This window comes from Mus pahari, chromosome 20 (assembly GCF_900095145.1).
Source record: "Mus pahari chromosome 20, PAHARI_EIJ_v1.1, whole genome shotgun sequence".
NCBI classification, from domain to species: domain Eukaryota; kingdom Metazoa; phylum Chordata; class Mammalia; order Rodentia; family Muridae; genus Mus; species Mus pahari.
The window spans coordinates 19,503,393-19,528,057 of NC_034609.1; the positions used below are offsets into that span (position 1 = coordinate 19,503,393).

Consider the following 24,665-nt stretch of genomic DNA (forward strand, 5'->3'; position numbering starts at 1 on the left):
TAAATAGGCTAGAGGAAGTTTTGATTGGCCCAAGACCATACAGCTGGTGACCGGCAAAACTAGGAACTGAAGGCAGTGAGACTGTGATCTACTACTCTCCTGCTCTGAGGAGCAAGCCAAGAGTGGAGAGGAAAGCAGCAGGTCTTCCCGGGGCTGGAGATGTAAGTCTAATACTTAGAAGGAAGAGCTCTCCCATCAGAACACTAAGAAGCCAAGATTCATGGCAAACACTCAAGAGTCCCAGACAATAGGGAGGCTGAGGCATGACTGATGTCCCAGGAGTTTGTGACTAGCCTGGAAAATATAGGAATGCTCTCAGAAGTACTAGGAGTGGCAACTACCTCACAGCTATGACCTCCTCTGTACCTTCAGAGGTTTGTGGCTCAGCATAAAGGTCCCATCTGAAATCTCTGCAGCTGGAGAGCGCAGCCAGCATGACCCTCATCTCTAGGCCTTTTGGACCTGAACACAATGCAGTTCCCTGGCCTTTACCAGAGACCCCACCATTTTTCCTTGCTTGTCTCCCCTACCCTCAGGCTCTTGTCTCCCCAATTTTGTTCAAAGCCATCCTTCCACCCCTTTCTACACAGCCTCAAAAGCCTCAAGAGCTCCCTTCTCCCCATGCTTCCCAAGGACCACAAGGACAGGGCTCCTGGCTGTTTCAGGGGACTCACATCTGGCCAGCAGGCTTACTTGCCAGCTCCTTTGACCTTCTATGACTGAGGTTCAGGGATAGGCTCTGGGGCCTCCAGAACCATGCAGATATATCTATCTGGACAGAAGGAAATTTCTACTATAAAGTAACAGTAATGTTTATTACAGAGCAACATGGAGAACATGCATCCTAGCTCAGGGTCTGGGGCTGGCAGAAGGGCAGGCTCAGAAATAAGATGGGGTGGCGTGGAGATTACAGGGCCCAGGTGTCAGTGGCCATTTTTACCGTGTGCTTGTCTGTGGGTGCACAGACACGCAGAGGGTAAAGTCAACATCAGGTATCTTCAATCACTCCTCACCTCACGGTTTTTTTGAGACAGGGTCTCTCAAGTGGTTCGACTGACTGGTATGAACACCAGGAATGTCTGTATGTCTGTCTCGTCATTCTCCCACCTGTGCTCCTCCCACTATCAGCCTAGGATCACAGAATCACACGGCCATGAAGGTGCTGGGTATCCAAACTCGGAGCCTCATGCTCGAGCAGCAGGCACTGCACTAACTGAGCCTTCTCCTCAGCCCCTACTCTACTCAGTTCTGAAACGCTCGGGTGAAGCTCTTGCCTTACGCCTGGGAAACAGCAGGTATTCACGTTATGGTTGTGGAAGAAGCAAACATAGGATTGTAGAGCCAGGCTGGGGTGGGGACATGGTGAGGAGGGAGCTTCCTGCCTCCCCACAGACCGACCTTTACAGGAGCCTACAGCAGAGATGGCTGGGAATGTAGACTGATAGCAGCCAAGGCTCTTCCTGAAGCTACGTACAACTGACTGCTCAGGGACAAAATCACTTCGTTGAGGATGGGATGCAGGCCTTGTCACGAGAGTCAGCTGTGAGTTTGGGGGACTCCTGCAGAGTCATCCAGCATGGGACAGAGGTCTGCTCTGGAGGAAGAACAGGGCTACAGGCCAGGAGGGACGTACGGGTTGGAAATGACCTTTCACGACAGTGCTGGAAGGTGCAGGCCCTTTAAGGACCTGTCTCTCTGTCTGCACAGAAGAAGCCGAACACCAGCTGGGCAGGGAGAGCATTTTGTTGCCTTCATTCCCCTGGCCAGATTGGGTGGCTCTCAGGTCACACTGCCTGTCTTTTACCTGTGTGGCTTAGACAATCTCTGAGCCTTGAGATGATCTGGACAGGTCTGTCCCGATCTATCCTGCCCACTAAACAGAGTTTTATCTTGCCACACAACTAGAAAAGAAACTGGGTCTTAAGCCTGGCAGAGCCACAAAGGCCCCTTGCTGTTAGCTGCTGAGTGGTGGAAGCCGACAGGAAGGAACTTCTTGGCTTCCCAGGGGCCACAGAGGGGATAAGAAAAGATGGGGTCTCATCATAAGTTTCTGAACAGTTATAGTGTGGGTAGCTGCATGTCCTTTGAACTTTTCTATCCTTATCTAGGACAAGGAGCCCTTGGCTAGTTCTCCTTTCCAGCCCCACTCTGGCCTTTGAGAAATGGAGGCATGTGAGCTGCAGTTGAGGACAAGGATGGTGTACAGTAGAAATACGTGGAAGAACTAAGGTAAAAGGTCCTGCCCGGGTTCGATTCACAGAGGGCTCACTGTCGGACAGACTGAGAAGGAGGAGTGTGGGCCAGCTGGGCTAGGTGGGGCCACCACTGTTCCAGGGAGCACCTGAATACATTATTTATTTATTTGCTTACTTACTTACTTATTTGTTTATTTTTGCCATCTGTAGCTTCTGGCCTTTCATGAGTTGCTGGTCTCTCATGGTCCAGCTCCCTCGAGGGTTAAGACTGAACCTTAGTCAAGAGGGGTGAGGTATGCTGCATTGGTAGCTGTTGGCTTGTCTGTGGCTTCCCTGCAGAGTCTCAACAATGACTCCATGCAACTCTCAAAACAGTGGGGCAAGTTAACCTTCCAATCTGTTTTTTGACAGATATGGCGACTATGTCCCAAAGAGGTTAAGTGACCAGTCCAAGCTTACACAGCCAGGAGCCTCAAAGCTCAGGATTCAAGCCTCGCTCCAACCTGCTCCTTTGGTCTGCTTTGTCTCTCAGCCTCTGCACCTCCCAACAAACCCTCTGCAAAGAACAAGTAGAAGAGCTGTGGGCTGCACCGGTCAATGTCTTTACTTCTAGAGCACACATCAAACTCACTGTATATTAACATCAAAAGTGGCTGCCTAAAATGGAGTCATTCTTTTAAAAATTCCAAACTCTCATATTTATATATGATCCAAAATGACATGAAATTAAGCTATACAATGTTATGAATAGTATAATAAACAGCTTTTAGAATGCAAAAATGAAAGAAAAAAAAAAAAAACCCTAGCAGTTAGGACCAGGCTGTTATAAGCCTGAGTGCCAGCTTTTTAGGCTCTGTGACCAAGAGTCAACCCGAGATAAGTGCTAACCTCAGTCTCTGTGGACTCAGGACAGAACCTGGGCAGACAGAGCAGCCGGATGTGGCCAGCTGGACTTTTCAGATGAGGTGAGGTGGTTTCCTTCTACCCATCTGGCCCCTTAGTGATCAGTCTTCTTTCAAGACTCTGGGGGGCAGGGAGGGGGGGCTGAAAGGGGCGTGGTCAGTGCTGGGTTCAGAACGATGACTGCGACAACAAAGGTCCTCCAGGTTCTCGTTCCAGGTTCTTGTGGTGGCTCTGGCTGTCTGGTGATGGTGGCTGACCGTGTACCCACCAAGAATGCTGCCTGCTCGGCTTCCCAATTCTTGTGCATCCACGTCTGCTACAGGGAGCAGGCTGTGAGAAGCCAAAGACCTAAGGGGCTCCAGGGCTCAAAGGACAGCAGGCTGTTTTGGCAATGGACAATCCTTAGGGCCTGAGGGCTCTGTGGGGTAAGAGGACAGTCCTCACCTTGGGCACCTGGCACTCCCTCCGGCCCTCAGGTAGGGCTGGGACAAGCCTATGACTCTGAGCCCAGACACTTTGGTTCACACAACGTAGGAAGGGACCTGTTTATATCTGCCGGGGAAATCATGGGCTTGGCCGTCCTTCCTCCCCAGCCCAGGGGTGAAGCTGGGAGTCGGGACCAACGGTCCTCCACTCCCACACAACAGCTCTGCTCCGGGCACACTCATTCCCCTGCAGCTCAGAACCACTCACAGGCAGGAGGGGCTTCCACAGACTGAGGACCACCCTTAGCACATGGGCTGCTTGTGTCCCTTTCCCTGTGGACAGCACTGGCTGACCTGAGGGTGGAATGTTTCTGCTTCCCCCACCCTAACTGGGCCCCTAGTCTCCAAGCAGACAGTACCTGCAGACTCCTATCCTACATATCTAACTATCAGAAACTTGGGGTTGGGGCACATTTGTCCTAGCTGGGCAGTTGGGGACTGTAGCTCTGTGGTCTATATTCTAAGTCCCCAGATCTGTCACAAGCTTGCCTCCCCCCACCCCCAATAAAAAAGCAACTTGAGAAGCAACCATACTGACTTCTTCCCAAGCCATCAGCTTTCTAACTAGGCTGAAAGATCTGGGGAAATTGGGTTGGCATCCCCCACTCCTGGGGCAGAGGCACCTGATTACAGGTAGAATTCAAGTTCCCTACAGGTAAGGGTGCAGCAGGTTCTCAGAAAGCAAGTCCTGTCATGGGGAAGAAGTAAATGGAATCGGGGTCTGGCCACAGTAGTTTGGCTCTTCCCACGGCCAGGCTGGTGCTAATACTGAACATGCGCACCCTCCACCTGCCCAGAAGAGCCCTTTGGTCCTGACTCCTGAGGAGGGAGCTGACTGACAGGCTTGCTGCCATGCAGCTGCAAGCAGGCAAGACTAGACAGGGCAGGTGGCGGCGCCAAGGCCTTAGGGCAAGCAGGCTGCCACCTGGTAGGCGCCCTCCGCGGCTGCGGCGGCAGCACTGTGCTGGGCACTGTGCTCCTGTAGCAGCGCCACATCCAGAAAGCGTTCGCCGCACCACACACACTTGAACTGCTGCTCTCGGGCATGCACGCTCTGGTGCTTGTTGAGATGTTCTCGCTGCTTGAAGGCTTTATCACAGCTGGGGCACTTGTAGGGCTTCTCGCCCGTGTGCACCCGCCGGTGGCGCTGCAGGTCTGAAGCGTACTTGAAGCGCTTCTCGCAGTCCGGACACTTGAGCGGCTTCTCCCGGGTCGGGTCACAGCGGTGCTGCACGAACTCCGAGGAAGAAAAAAAGCGGCGCTCGCATAGGGTGCACCGCAGAGGCTTCTCGGCAGCAGCACAGTGAGACAGCTGGTGCTTCTGCAGGGCGGATGCCCGCTTGTAGGCCTTGTTACACACGGGGCACTTGAAAGGCCGCTCGGTGGAGGTCGGCAGGCACTTGTGCCGCAGCAGCTCAGCCGACTGGTCGAAGCCCTTCTGGCACACCGGGCACTTGAACAGAGTCTCCAGGGTGTGCACGTGCTGGTGGTAGAGCAGGTGGCTGGGCTGGCCGAAGCCCTTCTCGCACAGACCGCACTTAAAGGGGTCTTCCGTCTTGTGTGTGCGCCGGTGGCGCATCAGTGCATACTGCTGCTTGAAGCCCATGGGGCACAGATCGCACTTGAAGGGCCTCTCCGCGCTGTGCGTGCGCTCATGCTGCCGCAGGTCCGACGGCCGCTTGAAGGCCTTCTGGCACTCGCCACAGCGGAAGGGCCGCTCACCGCTCGGGGTACAGGGGTGCTGCAGCAGCTCGGACGACTCTTTGAAATGCAGCTCGCACACGTTGCAGCGGAAGAGGTGATGCTCGCCGGAGTGCGCGTACATGTGGCGCACCAGGTGCGAGCGGTGCTTGAAGGTCTTCTCACAGACGGCGCACTTGTAGGGCCGCTCCGAGCTGTGAGTGCGTTTGTGGTGCACGAGGTGCGAGGACTGGCTGAAGCTCTTGTCACACAGCGTGCACTTATACGGCTTCTCTCCGGTGTGGATCCGCTCATGCCGGGAGAGCTCCGACAGGTGCTTGAAGGGCTTCTGGCAAACGGGGCAGCTGTAGGGCTTTTCCGGTTGCTCCACGGGGGCTACGTTGGCAGGCGGAGGTGCTGAGGGCAGTGATGGGGCGGTGGTGGTGGCCGGCTGGGCAGCCTCAGCTGGCTTGTAGGTCTTATCACAAATGGAGCACTTGACCATGCCAGTGTGGGAGCTGTGGTGTTGGGCCAGCGAGGTGAGCAGGGAGAAGCCCATTTTGCAAACGCCGCAGACGAAAGGCTTCTGCTCCGCCTGCACACACTGGTGCTCCAGCAGGTCGGTGGCCTGATGGAAGATCTTGAGACACTGGGTGCACTGGAATGAGCGGTCGTGGCCTGCTAGGCACTGGTGCTCATGCGGGCTGGACAGGTGTGCCAGATCATGGCCACACACGCCACACTTGGGGCCCGGCTCCCCGGCTTGCAGGGGTGCATGCTGTGGGGGCTGCAGGCCTGGGTCGGGTTGCAGGAGTATGCCGTACACGGCACAGCCCAGGGGGTTCTCGGCTGAGCCCGGGGGCAGCGTGTGCTCAGCCAGCGCTGGCGGTGTCTCTGCAGCATGGTGCTGAGGCTGCGGTGCCTGTGGCTGCTGTGGCTGAGTCTGCGGTGGCTGCTGCCAGCTTTCTGACATGCTTGGGAAGATGAAACTGGGTTTGGACAGTAACGGCTTCAGTTTCCCCGCTTAAGGTGAACCTAACCCTGAGAGAAGCTACCGGATCTCAGGAACGGACAAGAACCTCACACAAGGCACAGAGGTCTTGTCAGATAGCCCTTGTCATTAGCCAAGAAGAGAGCCTACAGGACAGGGGGGCTCTTCGAGACAGGGTCCCAGCAACGCCAAGAAGGCTCTGCCTTCCCCAGTAATCGGTTCTGTAGGGAAGAGAGACACAGTGAACTTGTGGCAGGAACAAGCGGCTCTCCCCTTTCCCCATGCGGCCCACACTCACTACACAGACATAAGCTTTAGGGGACGGAGATGCTCAGGGATCGAGCCCTGCTCCCTTCACCTACTCTCAAAGAGGCAGCTCCTCTCCTCCATGCAAAGGGGAAGAGAGCTTTCTCCATACCCACTTTCTTCAATTCCCATTCTGGGCAGGGCATCTCAGCCTCCACAAACTCCCCACTAGTTTCCATATGGCCTGCTCAGTCAGATAGTCTGGGGTGACCTGTCCCTGATGCCTGACAGCCCCTTTCACACTGACACAAGAGAACACTACAGTTTGGAATCAAGAGGATCCTGATGGTGGAAGGAAGCCACGCCCCTGAGGTATGAGTTCTAAGGCAGATGGACCCTGGAAGCTAATATGAAGGCAACAATACTAAGAACCACCTAAAAACCCTCTCCTTTGAGGGACTGGACTATGTTCTGTCACCTGCACTCCAGGCCTTTCCCAGGGCACATGCCACTCTAGTTTAACAGGATTAATGGCCTTTTAGGGACCCGAACTCCTGGCCAAGGAGGGTTAAATAACAGGTTTATAGACCCACTGATCGCGGTGAACTTCTGCACTCTAGTCATCTCCCAGAGGAACACAAGCAGAAGTCCCATACCCTCTGAGCCTTTGACTGTCAAGGTGTAAGAAATTGTACAGTTTGCCTGAATTGTACAAGACAAAGCGTGCCGCGGGGTGTCTCTCCTCCAAGTCCAAATACTCACAGTAATCACTGCAAGATAAGCCCACCCAGCCACCGCACCCACCCCATCCCAGCAAATCTCTAATTCACCACTTTGAGGTAGTGTAAAGCAATCCCACAGAGAATTATCTTTGGAATTCAAAGGCAGCCCCCTTTCTAGGTTCTCAGCTCATCGCCTGCTTAGATTTAAAAGTTTGCAAGTTTTCTCTAAGGGAAGGAAAGTAGAGAATGCTCCCATAAGCCAGCTGGCTTCTAACTGTTCTCTTAAAGAAACCTAAGAATCAAGCTAAAAAGTTGTCACCCTCAGCATCTTCTGGGAAGGTAGGGAATAAAGAGGCTGCTGATTTGGGGCAGTACCTAGGAGTACGGCCAACCAACCAGAGCTGGCCATTTTAGCGTTCCTAAGATAGAGAGGAGAGCTGGACTGCACTGAACACTGATCTAGCTGTACGAATCCAACTGTGTGTTATTTTTCCTGGTATGAATGGCTGCCAGCCCCAGCAGCCGCCCCCACTCCCCACCTCCCACTGCCTACCCTGACCCTTCTCCAGGAAGGAGAAGCCAGGAACACTCTTAGATCACTGCACAAGAGGCGGAGAGAGAAGTGGGAAGGAAAGGCGAGAAGCCCCCACCCGCGCCCCACCCTAGCCCTTTTTCCTCTCCGAGTAACCGAAGGAAAGCTGATCTCCTCCCATCAGGCCCAGCTGGGCTGCCTGCTGTCAGCTCCTGCTCCGGATGGCCCAGCCACTGCGTCCCGAAAAGGGGGTGGTTCCGGCCGAGGAAGGCCCCAGAGCCTCAAAGGCTGCCCGGGAAGCCACTGAACTTCCAGGCCCAGCCTGGATCACCTCGGAGCTCAGGAGGCTCTCCCTGGGAGCAGGGGCTACCGGAGTGGCCCCCATATGCAGTCCCGGGTGCCTTGCCACTCACCTGCTCCAGGGGTCAGGCGCGGGGCAAGCGGAGACCAGCTGCTTTCTCTGCCGCCTCTTTATTCCGGCTCCATCCGCCGCGGCGCGGCCTACGCGTCCTGCCAATCCCCGGGCCTCGCGTAGCAGAGGCAGGCGGCGCGGAGTCGGGAGACAGGTTTGCGGCAGCCGGAACCGACGAATCGACCCGCGCACTCGGGTTAGCGGGACCGGGGCAGCGGACGGACGGGCGAGCGGACAGACCGACGGGTCTTGCAGAGACCGGCGGACAGGCGGTCGGCGCGAGGCCGGGTAGGCGGGGCCGGGGGAGGAGCGGCAGCCCGGGCGGTGGCTGCCGAGGTGTCCGCGGTGCGGAGCGAGGCCGCCCCCTGTCGGGGACCCGCGGCCCGGCTGGCCCGAGCCTGTGGGTACGGAGGGGCGGGGCTGGAGCCTCGAGATCCGCTCGCCGGAGCTTACGGTCGCCGAGGAGCCCCGATCCACAGCCCCGGTTCGCCGCAGCCCCACCTGACTCCCCGGTCGTGCGAGCCTCAGCTCGCTCGCAGGAGGGATCCTGCGACTCCAACTTTTTTGCAAGTCTGGCAAGCGGACCGGCAGACCTGTGGACACCCGCACTGGGACACGGGGGCGACCGAGCGATCCGGAAGGCCGCCGCCTACAAGCGTTTACCGCACAGGCGGTGGCCAACGTCCGTCCGACAGCTCCGCTGGGCTTCGCCCCCCCCCGGGTCGCCAGGCCCCGCCCGGAGGTGGAGCTACTCTAGGTCCCGCCCCCACAGAGCACTTCCGGCCCGGCGGAACTCGGAGCGTCCGATCAGGTTGTCGGTGGACCCGTCCTGTGGTCGAGGCCCCATGAGCTCGGCGCCCCTGGTGGGCTACAGCAGCAGCGGTTCCGAGGATGAAGCGGAGGCCGTCGCCGCGGAGCGGAGCAAACCAGGTTCTGGCCTCCACCGTTGGTGAGGATCGAGGAATTTTTCTCTCTCGAGCGTAAATTCCTTTGAAACCCCAGTGGGACCCGAGCCTCCCGAGGAACCAGGAGGGTGGGTCGGTTCCCCGGGAAGAGAAAAAGGGATGTGGAGGGAAAGGATACAGGACACACCCTGGACAAAGCCCTGGAATGGCATCCCCCCACACACACCTTGGCTAAGGCAAAGTTGGGAGTGAGGATACGGGTTCAAGTCCAGCCCTCTCCATTGGTGCGTTTTGTTTTGTTTTGTTTTGTTTTCTCTTTTGGAAAGCAACTATGTTTCTTCCAAAATGTTTCCTCATTTGAACACAATGCAGCTATAGCCCAAGCTTTTCATTTGTCTAGTAAGTGGTTAATGAATAGCCACCGTGAGCCACACGGGAGACTGGAGACACCAGACTGTAGAAAAACCCATGAAAATCTCATCCTTCAAGAGGCTTAATCTTCGAGGTTCTTAAATACTGGTCTTTGCAGAATGTAGTGTGTTAGCTCATTGCACAAGAACTCTAGCAGATAGAAATATGCTCTACAGGTGAGGAAATTAATGTAAGCCAAGATCACAGAGCTACTTGAGTTCAGGCTTGGCCAACTATCTAATAGGGACTTCCAAGCCACACTGCTACCTGCTGAAGTGTTTCCCATGGGTACCAAGAGCCAGCTGAGGTCCGATAGGAAACTTCAGCAGTTCTAGAAAGCTATGGCTCTCTAGGAGAAGCCCAACCCCTTCCTGGAAATGTATACTCAGCCGCCGTGGCTGAGGGAGGAGGATCGAGTTTGAGGCCAACCTAGGCTACATGGTGAGACTGGTGCGCATAAGAATCACTGTGCGTAACAGCTTAGAACTTCTGTTGTTCAAAGTGGGTATCAATGAGGATAAATGTGTGTTCTTCTTTTGTAGTGGCCAGAACCCTGTTCCCAGTCAAAAGCTACCAGTGCCTGACAGTGTGCTGAGCATGTTCCCCAGCGCAGAGGAAGGGCCTGAGGATGACAGTGCAAAGCATGGGGGTCGAATCCGAACCTTTCCCCATGAGCGGGGCAACTGGGCCACCCACATCTACATACCGTGTGAGTCACTGACTAATGGCAAATGTTTTTGTTTTTTTTTTTTTTTTTAAGTGCTTCTAGCTCTGGCTAGGAGGAAGAAACCGGGGCCCCTGTATGCTGCACTCAGATCCCACCCCAGACCTGGAGGCAGTAATGAACCACCTCACTGCTGAATTAGACCTTACTGCACTGGGTGTTCTGTCAGTTACAGGGCGTCTCATTTCTGCACCTCCAAAGTGGGGATGATCTATCTCTTTGGAAGATTAAATCAGATAATCTATGCCAAGTCCTTAGCACAGTACACAAAGCGGTGGCTCTGGTTTTGTGTAGACTCACCCATTATCAGTATCCACCTTCCAGAGTGCGATGTTACAACAGATGAATGAACCCACTTTTTTGCTGTTGTTGTTTTGTGGGTTTTTTCATTTTGGATGCGGTTTGTTTGTTTGTTTGTTTGAGGCAGGGTTTTTCCATGTAGTCCTGTCTGTCTGTCCCAGAACTCAGACATCTGCCTACCTCTGCCTCCCCGATGCTAGACTTAAAGGTTGTGTGCTACCACCACCTGACCTGAGCCCACATTATAATCACTAAACTTCACAAACATTAGTATTAGCCTAACTCTCCCCCCCTTTTTTTTTAGGTGTTATGTATTTTATGTATGAGTGCTGTATCTGCACATACACCTGTGTGCCAGAAGAGGGCATCAGATCCCATTATAGATGTTTGTGAGCCACCGTGTGGTTGCTGGGAATTGAACTAAGGACCTCTGGAAGAGCAGCCAATGCTCTTAACCTCTAAGCCATCTCTCCAGCCCCCTGGCTAATTTTTAATGTTGCATATTCTATGAGTTTGGACAAACTTAAAAAGATGTGCATCTTATTCTCATGTAGAGTAATATTACTGCTGTAAGAATCCTTCATGCTAGCTGGGCAGTGGTGGCGCACGCCTTTAATCCCAGCACTTGGGAGGCAGAGGCAGGCGGATTTCTGAGTTTGAGGCCAGCCTGGTCTACAGCGTGAGTTCCAGGACAGCCAGGGCTACACAGAGAAATCCTGTCTCCAAAAAAACAAAAAAATTAAAAAATCCTTCCTGCTCAACTATCCATCCCTGCCCTCCACCAGCCATTTATTCCCACACATTTGCCATCTCCAGAATGTCACAGAATTGGGGTCATTCAGTATATCACCTTTTCACATAGCCTCTTTGGCTTAGTAGTGTGCATTCAAGGCTCCTCTGTGCCTTATCACATCTTGATAGTGCATTTCTTATTAGTGTTAACTAATATTCCATTGTCTAGCCAGTTCACCTACTAAAGGAGATTTTGGCTGTTCCTAAATATGAGCAGACATGCATAAAAATACATTAGGCTGGCCTGGTGTGGTGGCGCATGCCTTTTAATCTCAGGCCTTGGGAGGCAGAGGCAACTGGATCTCTTGAGTTCTAGGCCAGCCAGAGCTACATAGGGAGACCCTGCCTCAAAAAATAAAATACAATATGTGTCTGCATGTGTGTCCGTGCATGTGTGCCACACACAGGCTTCTGTGTGGACAGGTTTCAGCAACTCCTTTGTGTAAAGGATAAGGAACGTGACTAATAGATGGAATGATTGTATGGTAACAGTGTGTTTAATTAAAAAAAAAAAACCACACACCAAATTTTGCCACCATGGCAACACCGTTTTACATTTCCAGCAGCAGTGAATAAGAGTGTCCTGGCCTGCACTTGCTGATGCCATTGCTCTGCAGTGCAGAGTAGCGCTGGCTCTCTGTAGCCTGATGCTGAGCTTCTCCCATATGCTTGATAAGTTGTATATTAGGATTCGGGGCCTATTACTTGTTGTTTGTTTTGTTTTTCCAGACAGCCCTGGCTGTCCTAGAACTCCCAGGGTAGCTATATTTTAATGAACTCTTCCTTTTCTTTCTTTCTTTCTTTCTTTCTCCTCTCTCTCTCTCTCTCTCTCTCTCTCTCTCTCTCTCTGCAAGGTCCTCACTTTGTACCCCTGGCTGGCCTTGAACTCACTATACAGACCAAGCTGCTCTCAAACTCACTGAAAAACACCTGCCTGAGCCTCCTAAGGGCTGGGATGGTAAGATGGTGAACACACATGGCCTTAAACCAAGTTTTCTTAATGAATTCTAACAGTTCTGTATTCTTTCTGTAGTCTTTATCAGTATTTCTCAGTTTGGAGCTTTTTCTTTTATCCTCTTGGCTGTGTCTTTTAAAGGGCAGACAATTTGAATTTAATGAAGTCGATTTTATTCATCTTGAGAGCTATTGACCAACACAGTGGTCTGGATGAGGCAGGACACTTCCCATAAGCAGACCATAGTCACCCACTTCTGCTTTTGTTGACTTTCCCTATCGATCTCCATTTTCAATTTCATTTATTTCTCCTCTAATGTTAATTATTTCTTCTGATTACTTTGAATGAATTCACCCCTCCTTTTGTAAATTCCTAAAGTGGAAGCTTAGGTCATGAATTTCATTTATTTATTATCTTTAAAGATTGACTCTGCAGGGTCTTGTGTTGCATGCCTTTAATCCCAACACCTAAGAGTCTGAGACAGGCAGATCTCTGTGAGTTCAAGACCAGCCTGATCTACATAGTTTCAGGAAATCCAGGGCTACATAGAAAGATACCATGTCAAAAAAGAATTATGTGTCTGTGTTTGCTCACGTGTGCGCAGATGCCTGCAGAGGCTAAAAGGCAATCTGGGCCACTTCTCCCAGCCTGGCCATGGGTTTAGATCAAATATATGCCTTTAATGCTAGAAGAATCCTTAGAAGATCTTTTGCTGCAGCCTACAGATTTAACTAAAACACAGTGTGTGTTTGAGTTAAAAAAAAATTTGCAAATTGTTCCTCAGGAAATGTAAGCTCAAGTGTTTCTGGTCTGATCATGTGCAAGTTGCACACGCCTATGATTGCACACGCCTGTGGTTGCACACACCTGTGGTCTTGCTTCTCACAGTTCTGTGAAGAGCTTTTGTTTTTTTCAGTTTGCTGAGGACTTTGCTTGTTGTGGGCAACAACTAGGCTTCCTATAGCCTGGACTAGGCACCAGACGTCCCCTGTATTCCTCTTTTTGAACATTGTTTTCAATTAATTTATTTGCTGATTGAATGTATGTATGTATGTGGACACATGCAAGCCATGACACACGTGTGGAGATGAGAGGACAACTGCAGGAGTCAGTGGTCCGAGTGGGCAGTGTCTGGCCATTAGTCTTGGCAGCAGGAGCCTTTATCTGCTGAGCCAACACAGCATCCCCCTTTTTAATATATTTTTATTGATGTTTTTGTGAATTTCATACACGGATACATTTTAATCCCTGTTGTGGGAAATATTAAAAAATGAAGCAGCATCTTCCTGTCTGCCCCAGCAGCCTGGCCATGTACTGGCAGGCAATGGTCGGCCTGTTTTTATCTCACAGAGACGCTCTGACTCAGAGCTCCAAAAGCTCTCCACCTAGCTTGCTAGGTTCCCACTGGCGGGTCAATACCACGCCAACCCTGTGCTTCAAATCCCCCATGGCCTTTGTGATGCACCTCAGGCAAACCCACACTTTGCTGCCATACCTTTCTCTCTTGAACCTGGACCAGCTGCCGCATGAAGGAAAACACAACACAAACTTAGTTCTGAAATGACAGTAACTCAATCTTTGGGGACAACAACTAAAATGCTACTCTGGTAAGCCTTATTAAATCTAAATCCTCCAGTGGTGAATCTTGACGGATCCACCATTGAAAGCAGGCCACACTCGTAGCTATATCTTGTCCTCACACTATCCTGTCCAATAAGACCTAACTCTCTCCTGCTTCCTCTCTTCCTCCGTCCAACCCAGAAGCCACTCCTACTCACCCAGTGATTGACTCCTTTATTCCTTAGGGGATTGGTTCACAACACCAGCACTAGGCCCATCCACAGCAAATCCCCTTCACCACCTACCGATCTGCTCCAGATCCCCATACTCCTCACCTGCTGGGAGCTTCTTGTTTACTTGAATTCTTACAATAAATACATGTTAACTACACTCAGAAATTCAAATTAAGGGCTGGAGAGATGGCTCAGAGGTTATGAGCACTTATTGCTCTTGCAAAGGACCTGGATTCAATTCCCATCACCCATGTGGTAGTTCATAACCACCTAAAACCCCAGTTCCATGGAATCTGACACAATCTTCTGAACTCTACAGGCACCAGACACATACGTGTTAACAGTCATACTTGCAGATAAAACACATACACGTACTTTTTTTTTTATTTATTTAATCCACATTAAGGTCCCATCTAGATGTCTCAACTAGTAAAAGTGATTAGCACACAAGCCTGATGACTTGCAGGGTTCAATCCCGGGAACCCAGTAAAAAGGCAGATGATTGACATGGTAGTGTGATCCTAGCACCCCTACCAGGTAGATGGGGAGAACCACAGAGAAGCTCACAGGCTAGAAATCCTATAGCCCCACAGCAGAGACAAGAGAGACCCTGCCCCAAACAACGTGGAAGGAGAGACCCAACTCTGGAAAGCATGTGTGTGTCCGCACATATCATCATAATAAACTTGTTTGAAGAGACATTAAAATGTTGGTAAGCTATACAGACATAGGCTCGCCTGGAAGCAGGCTGTAAGGGGCTGTACAGACATAGGCTCTCCTGGAAGCAGGCTGTAAGGGCTTCTCTGCTCTCCAGGCTTTTTTTTCACTTGGGACAGCTTGGCTCAGCGGATGCTCTAACCTCCCTACTCTTCCTCTAGATGAAGCGAAGGAGGACTTCCGGGATCTGCTTGACGTGTTGCTGCCCCGAGCACAGATGTTCGTACCTCGACTGGTACTGATGGAGGAGTTCCACCTCAGCCTGTCGCAGAGCGTGGTTCTCCGTCACCACTGGATCCTCCCCTTTGTGCAGGTGCTCAAAGATCGTGTGGCCTCTTTCCAAAGGTGAGCACTTCCTCTTCCGTCAGTTCCCTCTCCTTTCCTGGGCTTTAGTGGTCTCGGAGGTGGGCATGGTGCCCAGCAAGCAGGCCAGGCCTAAAGGCCTCCTGAGGCTGCTGTGCTGCCCATCCAGGGTGAGGCAGGCACCTCCCATGAGCCCCTCCATAGTCTGTGTTGAATATGGAAGCCCTGCTGTCTGTCTCTCTGCTCCCACCTAGGATTTCCAGCACTCCTGTTGCCAGATACGTAAAAGCGGCTCCCATACCTGCACTTCTGCAACTCTCCAGATACTAACTGGGTGTCTTACAGTACAGTTCTGACACCAATATCACAGAGTTAGTGCAGCCTCACAGGCTAAGGACTTCATCCCACAGGCTGCTCTCTGCAGTAGATGTTGGCTGCTTGATAGGTCCCTAGGTTAGCCAAGAATTGTGATTTTGGTACAAATCAGAGCTTCCTATGATGCCCAACCCCCATTGACCATTTGCTAGAAGTGCTCACAAAATTCAAGAAAGTAGCTCACTTCCTGGTTTCCAGGTTGTTGAGGTTGTTTGTTTGTTTATTTGTTTATTTTTCCAATTTATTTACTGAGACAGGCAGGCAGACTGTATAGATCAGACTGGCTCTGGATCTATAGAAATCCTGCCTCGGCTTCCTGAGTCCTAGGCTGGGCATAAGCCACCACATCCAGACCTACAAAGGAGAGGTGGGGGGCTACACAAGTGCTGTGTCACTGTGCTCCATCCCATCCCGTACAAAGGATATTTAAAAAGATGTAAGGAAGAGTGATGGAAAAGGCACATAGGGCAGGGCTAGGCTTTCTCTACCCACTTCGGGCGTCTCTGCACTTACCTACTTTATACTGCTGCTGAAACGCCTTGCCTGCTCTTTCCACCAAGACTTCTCCAGTTGCTCTCAGGATCCCTTAGCTCCCGGAGTCACCTGGTCCTGCTGCTGTTATGGCCCAAGGGTTCGTCCCACCCACCATCACACACTCTCATGCCCATGCCCCTCCCGTCTTCTGGAGCCAAAGCTCCTCCGTCCCTGGCTTCTCCAAATGCTCACAGCCTTCTCCAGGAGTCCTGGTTCTTCACTCCATCAATAGGAGTGTGCTCAAGACTGAGTAAAGGGTTCTTTCTTGGGATTCTCTGGGTCCTCTGAGGGCTAGTTCTATACAGAACTCACAAAACTATCTTGTTAGTGCATTTTTGAATCTGCTTTTATCTCAGAGTCTGTCTTAATTAGGGTTTCTATTGCTGTGAAGAGACACCATGACCACAGCAACTCTTATAAAGGAGAGCATTTAATTAGGGCTGGATTACAGTTGCAATCCTGGTGGCAAGCATGGGAGTGTTCAGACAGATACAGTGCTAGAGGAGCTGAGATAACAGCTCTACCCTCTTATCCACAGGCCCCAGAAGGAGACTGTCACTCTGGGTGTAGCTTAAGCATAGCAGACTTCAAAGCCTTCCCCCCACAGTGACACCCTTCCTCCAACAAAGCCACACCTCCTAATAGTGCCACTCCCTTTGAGCCAAGCAATCAAACATATGAGTCTGTGGGAGCCAAACCTGTTTAAACCACCATGGAGTTTTTTAAAAAATATTTTTCTTTAATTTTATATTACGAGTGTTTTGCCTGCGTATATGTATGTGCCTGTACTGGTGGAGGTCACAAGAGAACATCAGAGATCTGGAAGGTTGGGGGCCACTGTGTAGATGCAGAGAACTGAACACACGTCCCCTGCCACAGCAGCCAGTGCTCTATCCCCCTGAGCCGGCTCTCTAACCATGTCTGCGGAGTCTTTCTTCATAGACACCCCTGTGAAGGCCTGAGATGGGTAGAAACAGAAACCTTCTAGTGAAGCCCCAAACCCCACCCCGGCTTAGGGGGCCTGAGGCTCAGAATTCTGGAGTGTGGCTCTTCCAAGTGGAAAACTCATTTGGTTGAGGAGGAAAGAATTTGCTCCAGTGAAGTCAGTTGATGAGAAAACAAGGACTAAAGCTCACCTCAGTCTATCCCGCTGTGACTGCCACTGTCACGTTTACTGAGCCAGCTGTGTAGTATCGGGACTGTCACAGGTGCCAGAACCCAACCTAGATTGGTCCAGAGATAGCCCTAGCTTCATGCATGAGTTGATGGAAGTAACCAGGAGATGTCACTGAGTCATGCTGCCTTGTCCCCAAGGTTGGCTTCCTTCTCTCAGTGACAAGGGGGCCATCGGTATATGTGTATATGCATTGTCCTGTATGTGAATACAGGCACATATGTACCACAGCACGCATGTAGAAGTCAGGGGTTGGTCCTTACCGTCCACATTACTTGACATAGAATCCCTTACTGTTTTTCTGCTGTGTGTCTCAGATTACCTCGTCCGAGGAGTCTTCCCATGTCTGACCCATCTCCAGATGGAAGCACTGGGATCACAGATGCTTATGCTACTGTGTCCAGCTTTTACATGGCCATCGGAGTTTGGATCCACATCCTTACACTTGTCCGGCAACTGCTTTTCTGCTATCTCCCCCACCCTCCAGGCTCTTTTAAAACATGTTTATTGGACCTGAGAGGGGTGCCTCAGCAGCTAAGAGCACTGGCTATTCTTACAGAAGACCCAGGTTCAATTCCCAGCTCAAACTGTCTGTAACTCATGGGGCCCTGAGGCTTCTTCTGGCCTCCATATGCACTCTCTACATGTGCCCCATGGTCATGCATGCAGGCAAAAAAAAATTTTAAGCACATTTTAAAGTGTGCATATGTGGGGAGGGTAGCACATGTACATACATGTGTGTGAGGGTCTGTGCCTTTGTGTGCATCTGGAGGCCATGAGCAGGCATCAGCTGTCTTGTATCCATCTTTGCCTGTTCCTCCGAGGCAGGGCCTTTTCCACATCAGGAGCTTGTGTTTTCTTGGCTAGGCTTGGAAGCCTGCAAACCCCAGCAATCCTTCTGTCTCTGTCCCACTTATAGCTGAGGTGACAGGTGTCCACAGGATATCCAACTTGTTAGATGGGTCCTGGTATCAGAATGCCAGACCTTGTGGTTACACAAGTGCTCTTATTCGCTAATGACTGAGCCAGTACCCAGGTGGTGGTTGTTGTCCTTGTTGTTTAATAGTTATTACAGCTGTCATGGGAATGACTTTAGTTAGTCTGACTCTGTTCTTCCTCTCCCCTTGTAAGCAAAGAATGGGAAAGCCCTTTCCCGTTGTTCTAGAGAATGCTGTCCTGATCTTATTAGCGCTCTGTTTCCTGGTCAAACTAGCATTCAAGTTGGGCGATTAGAGCATTGTCATGGTAACAAGACAGACAGGTACACTGCAGGCATGCTGCATGAAGGTGAGAAGCCAGTGAGTGAGAATTCACGAAGGGGTTCCTAAGGAGAAGCCACTCCTGGGGAAGGCCACTCCTGGGCCTCCTTGCCGGTACTAACTAGTTCTTTAACTGAGCAGGCACCTTGCTGTGTGCTGGAAGCAAGCAGTATGGGTCTCTGTGGGATGAGTTGTAGCCTGCTGCCCTGCTCAGCTGAGGATCAGAGAGCAGCCCCTGCACTGCTGGGTTGGTGGATTTGATGTTGTCCTTGCTCCATTATCTGCCATGTGTCCTCAGGAAGCTGGACCAGCCTCAAACTCTGAGTCTGTTGAGTTGAGATGACCAGGAACGGGCAGCGCAGCCCTGACTCTACAAACAGGCCCACTTCACCAAGGGTTTGTAGACTGAGAGCAAGAGCTTTGCAATCAAATGGAACCTCAACTTCAGCCTCACCAGGCTTCCATTTTCTTGTCTATAACTGTGGGCCTGCTTCACAGGGTCATATCAACTTCCGTTACCACCCACACAATGAATGTCTTTCTCAGATGCACGGCAGAGCATTCTACGGTAGGTACATAGGTGAAGTTAGCAGCCAGTAAACTTGGTGGCTTCAAGTTGTTTCTTGGCATGAACTGCTGTCAGCAAAGCAAACTTTTTGCTGGCACCTGGACACGGCCACATGCTGCAAGGGTGTTTAGGGTCTTGATTAACTATAGGATATTTTTAGTACAATTTTCTACTTAAGTCATGGGGTAGAAATATTGATTGTAAAATGAGTTAATTATATTTTTTAAATGCTATTTGTGGGAGAGATTGAGAGGACTGCTTGCTTCGTTTGCTTGTTTGCTTGTTCTTGACAAACTTTTACTATAATTGAGATCTCCTGAGCACAAGACGGCAGACATCCATCACTATCCCCAGTGGAAGTTCTGGGTTTTATTTCTTTCCTTTCCTTTTCTTTTGAAATATCGTTCTTCCTTTAAATTTCAGATTCTTCTTTACTGCCAACAGGGTAAAGATTTATACCAATCAAGAGAAAACCAGGTGAGTCCCTGACTTAAGTCGGCAGAAGATTATCTGTTACTGAGAGAGGGGCTGCACTTTGATTGCATCTGTATGTGTTGGGCATCACTTCCCAAGCTCAGGCCTACCTAGGAGAAGAACTCGAGGGGTTTCAGGAGCAGAACAGATGTAGGAGCTAGCTCAGTACAGAGCGGGCTGTGAAGGTGGAGACCTGTCCTTGTCTAGCTCCCCCGTCATAGGGATGAGGTCCTGTTACCTTCCTTCCTGTACCGTCTCCCTCCTCCCCATGGCAAATGAGCCAGTGAGGTTTGAGGAGTTACAAGTCCTAAAGCATTGAGTGAGGTAAGGTGGCATTTTTATCCGCAGGGCCTCCCTGTCCAGTCCACTCAGCAAGCCCCGCCTCTCGGCTGCTCTGAGAAGGCTCGCTCTTCCTTCATTGTAGGCTTGCTAACTTTATAAGCTGAAGGGTGTCCAGGTGTGGGAGCCGACTGAATCTGTATATTGCCAAGATTTGGTGATGTAGAGATCATTATACTCATTGGCCACTTTGATAAGAACATTTCTGAGGAAGGGTTAAATGGCATAGAGACCAGATTTCATGGGAGGACGTAGCTACTAAAGTCAGAGTTCTCAGCACCTGCTGGAAGAAGTGGGTACCAAAGAACAGAGCTTTTGAGAGGGTGATGAGTTCACAGGGTCTGCCAGAGAGGGGAGGGGGCAGAGGGTGGCATATGCAGTGGTAGATGAAGGTCACCCTGCAAGGTTTCCTAGACACAAGAAGAGACAGCTAGTGAAAGGGATGTTTTAAGTCAGGAAGGAAGGTGGGTTGAAAGAGCTGGTTCATGGAGCAGCAAAGACGTGCACAGGAAGATGGGACGAGCCACAGTCCAAATCCTAGGCTTCCTGTTGGATATTTCCTACACCAACCTGTATGGTTTGTGCTGTCATACACTGCATTTTGTGCCCCTGTTGTCTCTACTGCCTCTTCCCAGGACCTTCATTGGGTTGGAGGTCAGTTTGGGGCATGCCCAGTTCCTGGACCTGGTTTCAGAGGTGGACAGAGCCATGCAGGAATTTGACCTCACTACTTTCTACCAGGTAATGCACAGACAGGGCTGAGGGAAGGGAACCCAGATGGTTACGGTTTCTGCCACAGGGCTGCTGCTCTACCAGCCCTGAAACAGAGCATCCTCAAAGATGCCCCATCAGAGGCAGCTGAAGAGACCTCCAGAACTTCCCTGTGTGGAGGGAGCCCTGAGTGCCAGAGCATAGGATTGGAGTTTGCGGTGTCTGCCCAAAGTTCGCCATTTCAGAAAACCCCCATGTGTCTTGTGATTTGTGCCTCTACTCTGTAGAGTATCTGTTTGACCTGTCTTTCCTAAGTAGTTGTCACCAACACATCAAAATGACTCCAGAAAGAGCCATGCTTTACAGTCTCACTGTACCTTCCCTATGCCCTCCTGGGACTCAAAGTCCAGGCTGAGTGTCACAGATGTAAAAGTCCACTGATTCTATTCGGTGTGTTTTTCAAAACCATACCCAGGTGTACAGGGTTTTTTTTTTTGTTTTTGGTTTGGGGGGGGGGGGCTTGGTTGTTAAGTTTTGTTTGGTTTTGGTTTTTCGAGAAAGGGTTTCTCTGTGTAGCCCTGGCTGTCCTGGAACTTGCTCTGTAGACCAGGCTGGCCTCTTAACTCAGAAATCCGCCTGCCTCTGCCTCCTGAGTGCTGAAATTAAAGGCATTCGCCACCACGTCCAGCACAGTTATTTTTAAATAGAGATAATTATTGTTTCTTCAACAGTGTTGACATTTGGGGGTTTTGTTTATTTAATCTGAAAAGTATGGCCTCTGCTAGAATGTTCTAGATCAGAAAGTAGAGTTATAGCTGGGCATGGTAGCACATGCCTTTAAACCTGAAAGCTGGAAATCCAAGATTCAGGTGCCTACATGATTGGTTTCTGATGAAGACTTTGGCTGTCACTCACTGTCCTTCCCTCGAGGATGGAAAAGAGTACACAGCTCTCTACCCTCCCCCTTTTATTTATTTATTTATTTATTTATTTTTGGTTTTTCGAGACAGGGTTTCTCTGTTTAGCCCAGGCCGGCCTCAAACTCAGAAATTCGCCTGCCTCAGCCTCCCAAGTGCTGGGATTAAAAGCATGTGCCACCACTGCCTGCCCCCCCTTTGATTTTAATTATTTTTGTACTTATGGATGTTTTACCGGCCTCTGTCTGTATACCATGTGCATGCAGTGCCCTTGGATGCCATTAGAGGGCGTGAGATTCTCCCTGGGACTAGTGTTACTGAGATTTGTTAACCATCAGGTGGGTGCTGGGGATCAAACCTCTGTGCCATGGGAATGCTGCCGTTGTTCTCAACCTCTGAGTCATTGCCCCCCACATCTTTTTTTCTAAGGGTGCCACCCAGTGCCCTCATGAACCCTAGTTACTGTCAAATACCATCACATTGGTCTTTGGCTGTCACTATTGCATTTGGGGGACGAGCACGCCCCTGTACTGAGGAGAGGCACCAGCTATTGCGTCTGTGTGGGCAGGGGACTTGGCTTCAGCACTGGGGCAGCCAGGGATCCTACAGGTAGACCCAACAGGACTGTCATAGACCCGCTGTGGGGGATGGACCTGCCATGCCGTCCAGTGGCGGCCTAACTCCCAGCTTTTCTTCCCCAGGACCCCTCATTCCATGTCAGTCTGGCCTGGTGTGTGGGCGATGCTCGTCTCCAGCTGGAGGGACAGTGCCTGCAGGAGCTACAGGTGAATTTCCAGAGCACTGAGCTCCAAAAATGATGGGGAGGACAAATGACAAAGGGAAGGACTTAAACCTAAATCTGTAGGAAACGGAGTGGCAAGGCAGGAGACCCTCATCCCCCCCTCCCTTCCTGCTCAGTGTCATCCCTGACAGCAGCAGCTAGGAGCTGAGTGGTGAAATAGGGGATTCTGGCCCCACCCTAGACTTGGGGCAGTAGAATTGCATTTTAGCAAAATCTCTAGGGCTTCGTGTGCCCTGCCTCACAACCCTGTCCTGGGAGGAGGCTGGAAACCCGCCCCTCAGCCCCAGCCGTTTATCTGAGGTCAGAATTTTGGGTGTGGCAGTTGGAAATGGAGGAAGAATGTCAGGTGCACGGAACCTCCAGCCCTCAGAACCTGTTGCACTGTGGGTCTGTTTTGAGACAGGGTCTCACAGAGCCTCCTAGCTTGGCCTAGAACTCACCGTAGAGCAGCCAAGCCTCAAACTTGCAGTATTTCTTCTATCTCTGAGTTCTGGGGCTTCACGGATGTGCCACCATGCCAGGCCACATATTAATAGCATGTGGAACAGGTGGCCTTCCTATCAGTACCCTGGAAGGAGAATTTGCATGCACAGTGTGGCAGCTGATACCCTCCCCTGGCAATGCACGAAGCCAGTCGGCAGTATGGCCCATCGTTGATAGCATTTCTGTTTTTCTCAAGAGAAGCCAGAAATCCAGATTTTTATGTACAGTCTTCTGATGTTCTTGTGTTGGCAACTGATTAGGATTTTTGAAAAATATTTTGCAAGTCAAAGTCCATGGGCCATCATCTCTAGGCACCTTCCCCTCAGCTTGATCATATTGGGGACAGCAAAGAGCTCTGATGTCTAGCTCCAGCAGAGCCTAGACCCAAACCAAACCAATCTTCACAGTAGTCACTGTGTCCTCATCTGCAAGCTGAGGCAATAGGCCCCACCTCATACGATTATAAGATGATTGGACAAGATGATGGTTGCCGAGCCCAGAGTCCGCATGACCAGGGACCCTCTCAGAATTGCCCAGTGTACCGGACTGCTTTTGTTTGTGGTGCTCTGGGTCTGACTCCCTTTAACATAGCTGTCATCTCCCTGCTGCTGGCTGAAGGAAATCGTGGATGAGTTTGAAGACTCTGAGATGCTGTTACGTGTGCTGGCCAACCAGGTCCGCTGTAAGTCCGGGAACAAATTCTTCTCCATGCCTTTGAAGTGAGCCTTGTCCCGTGCCTCTCTCCAGGCTGACCGAGATGGAAGAGCTTGCTGCCGTCTGTGGGCTGCCCCAGCCAGGAGTCCTAATCCCACACTTAGTACTGTTCTAGTGGGCTGCTCACTCTCTCCTGGTCCTTTTGGGTTGTAGGTTGGTAGGCTGCTACTGTAATGTGGTCATTTCCAGAAATCACCAGTAGAGGGCAGCCGGGACCTCTAATTCTTCCTCCACTTTCTTAGGAAAGTCAAATGAGCCTAGCTGGGGAGCCCACCCACACTCAGTCCCCACCTAGGTTTCTCCACTGCAGTAATCTATACTGATCCCATTGGCCATCAACCAGTTTTTTAGATCCCTGTGTTCTGACCCACCTGAATCAGACTGGGGCTTCTGTGTCTGTCAGCCTCTCTTTAATCTCCTTTATTTATCACCTCGTCCCTTCATCCCATCCTGTGCCAGGAGAGGTCTTTTCAGGGCCAGGGCACAGGGTGCTAATTTGTGGTCAGCAGCAGTTTTCTTCATTCTTTCCTCCCACTTACCCAGCCAGGTGCCTGGGGAGAACCCAGCAGATGTTTCGTTTTGGCCTGGCTATGGCTGCCGGCCAGGCCTCCAACACCCAGCCAGGCCTCCAACACCCGTGACCCCTGCTTTCCCCATCAGCTTTCCCAGAGACACAAAGAGGTGCCTTCCCTCCCGCCAGAACTCCCTGCCCCTGTTGCTGAGCATTCTTCGGGGTGGTAGTGGGAAGTGGGGAGAGAGCCAGGGAGGCATAGGAGAATTTATTTTCTGTCAAGCTCCTACCAGGGCAAAGAGCCAAACCTTTCTAGTTGTCATGGGGATTTCTAGTGATGGATGAAGAAATATTTTTTTACAGTTTTAAATTATGTTCAACAAATAAAATCTGCCTTTTTAATGTGGTGTCTTACTTTAAACAGCTTCTTTAAAAGGTGAGGGTGCTTCTGATCTGCCCTCCAGCTGTGCTTCACAGTCCAGGAGCTCTTGGGAGGGTCTTACGACTTTAAAGATTTTTATGTATCTGTTTATTTTAGCGTGTGTACATTGTGCACGTGTGTGTGCAGGCACATGAGTTCCAAGAACAAAACTTGGGAGACAGTTCTCTTCAGCCTCTTAATGGTGGCAGAACCCACGCGGCAGCTTATTCTGACTCCAGCCCCCTCTGGCCTTCTCTGGTGCCAGGCATGTATGTGGTGCTGATGCTTGCGGGCAAACCACCCGGGCACATAAAGTT

The 24,665-nt window shown here is 51.0% G+C and overlaps 2 protein-coding genes across 2 annotated transcripts; one reads left to right on the forward strand and one right to left on the reverse strand.

Moving 5' to 3' along the window:
- Nucleotides 1-796: 796 nt before the first annotated feature.
- Znf319 (zinc finger protein 319) lies at nt 797-8,592 on the reverse strand. Its single transcript, XM_021220155.2, has 2 exons — nt 8,168-8,592; nt 797-6,475 (listed from the first exon to the last, which is right to left on the reverse strand). The coding sequence occupies exon 2, from the start codon at nt 6,234-6,236 to the stop codon at nt 4,488-4,490; it is 1,749 nt and encodes a 582-aa protein (XP_021075814.1). The 5' UTR covers nt 6,237-6,475; nt 8,168-8,592; the 3' UTR covers nt 797-4,487.
- Nucleotides 8,593-8,597: 5 nt separating this feature from the next.
- Usb1 (U6 snRNA biogenesis phosphodiesterase 1) lies at nt 8,598-24,329 on the forward strand. The gene is made up of 7 exons (XM_021220542.2): nt 8,598-9,115; nt 10,025-10,191; nt 14,925-15,108; nt 19,400-19,453; nt 20,425-20,530; nt 22,119-22,202; nt 23,321-24,329. Exons 1-7 carry the CDS (start codon nt 9,012-9,014, stop codon nt 23,423-23,425), a joined length of 804 nt encoding a protein of 267 aa, XP_021076201.1. The 5' UTR covers nt 8,598-9,011; the 3' UTR covers nt 23,426-24,329.
- The last annotated feature ends 336 nt before the right edge of the window (nt 24,330-24,665 follow it).

Coding starts and splice junctions, on each gene's coding strand:
- Znf319 (XM_021220155.2), bottom strand. CDS start 6,236: ATGTCAGAAAGCTGGCAGCAGCCACCGCAGACTCAGCCACAGCAGCCA.
- Usb1 (XM_021220542.2), top strand. CDS start 9,012: ATGAGCTCGGCGCCCCTGGTGGGCTACAGCAGCAGCGGTTCCGAGGAT. Junction 19,454..20,424: donor ACCAATCAAGAGAAAACCAG/GTGAGTCCCTGA, acceptor GCCTCTTCCCAG/GACCTTCATTGGGTTGGAGG. Junction 20,531..22,118: donor ACCTCACTACTTTCTACCAG/GTAATGCACAGA, acceptor TTTCTTCCCCAG/GACCCCTCATTCCATGTCAG.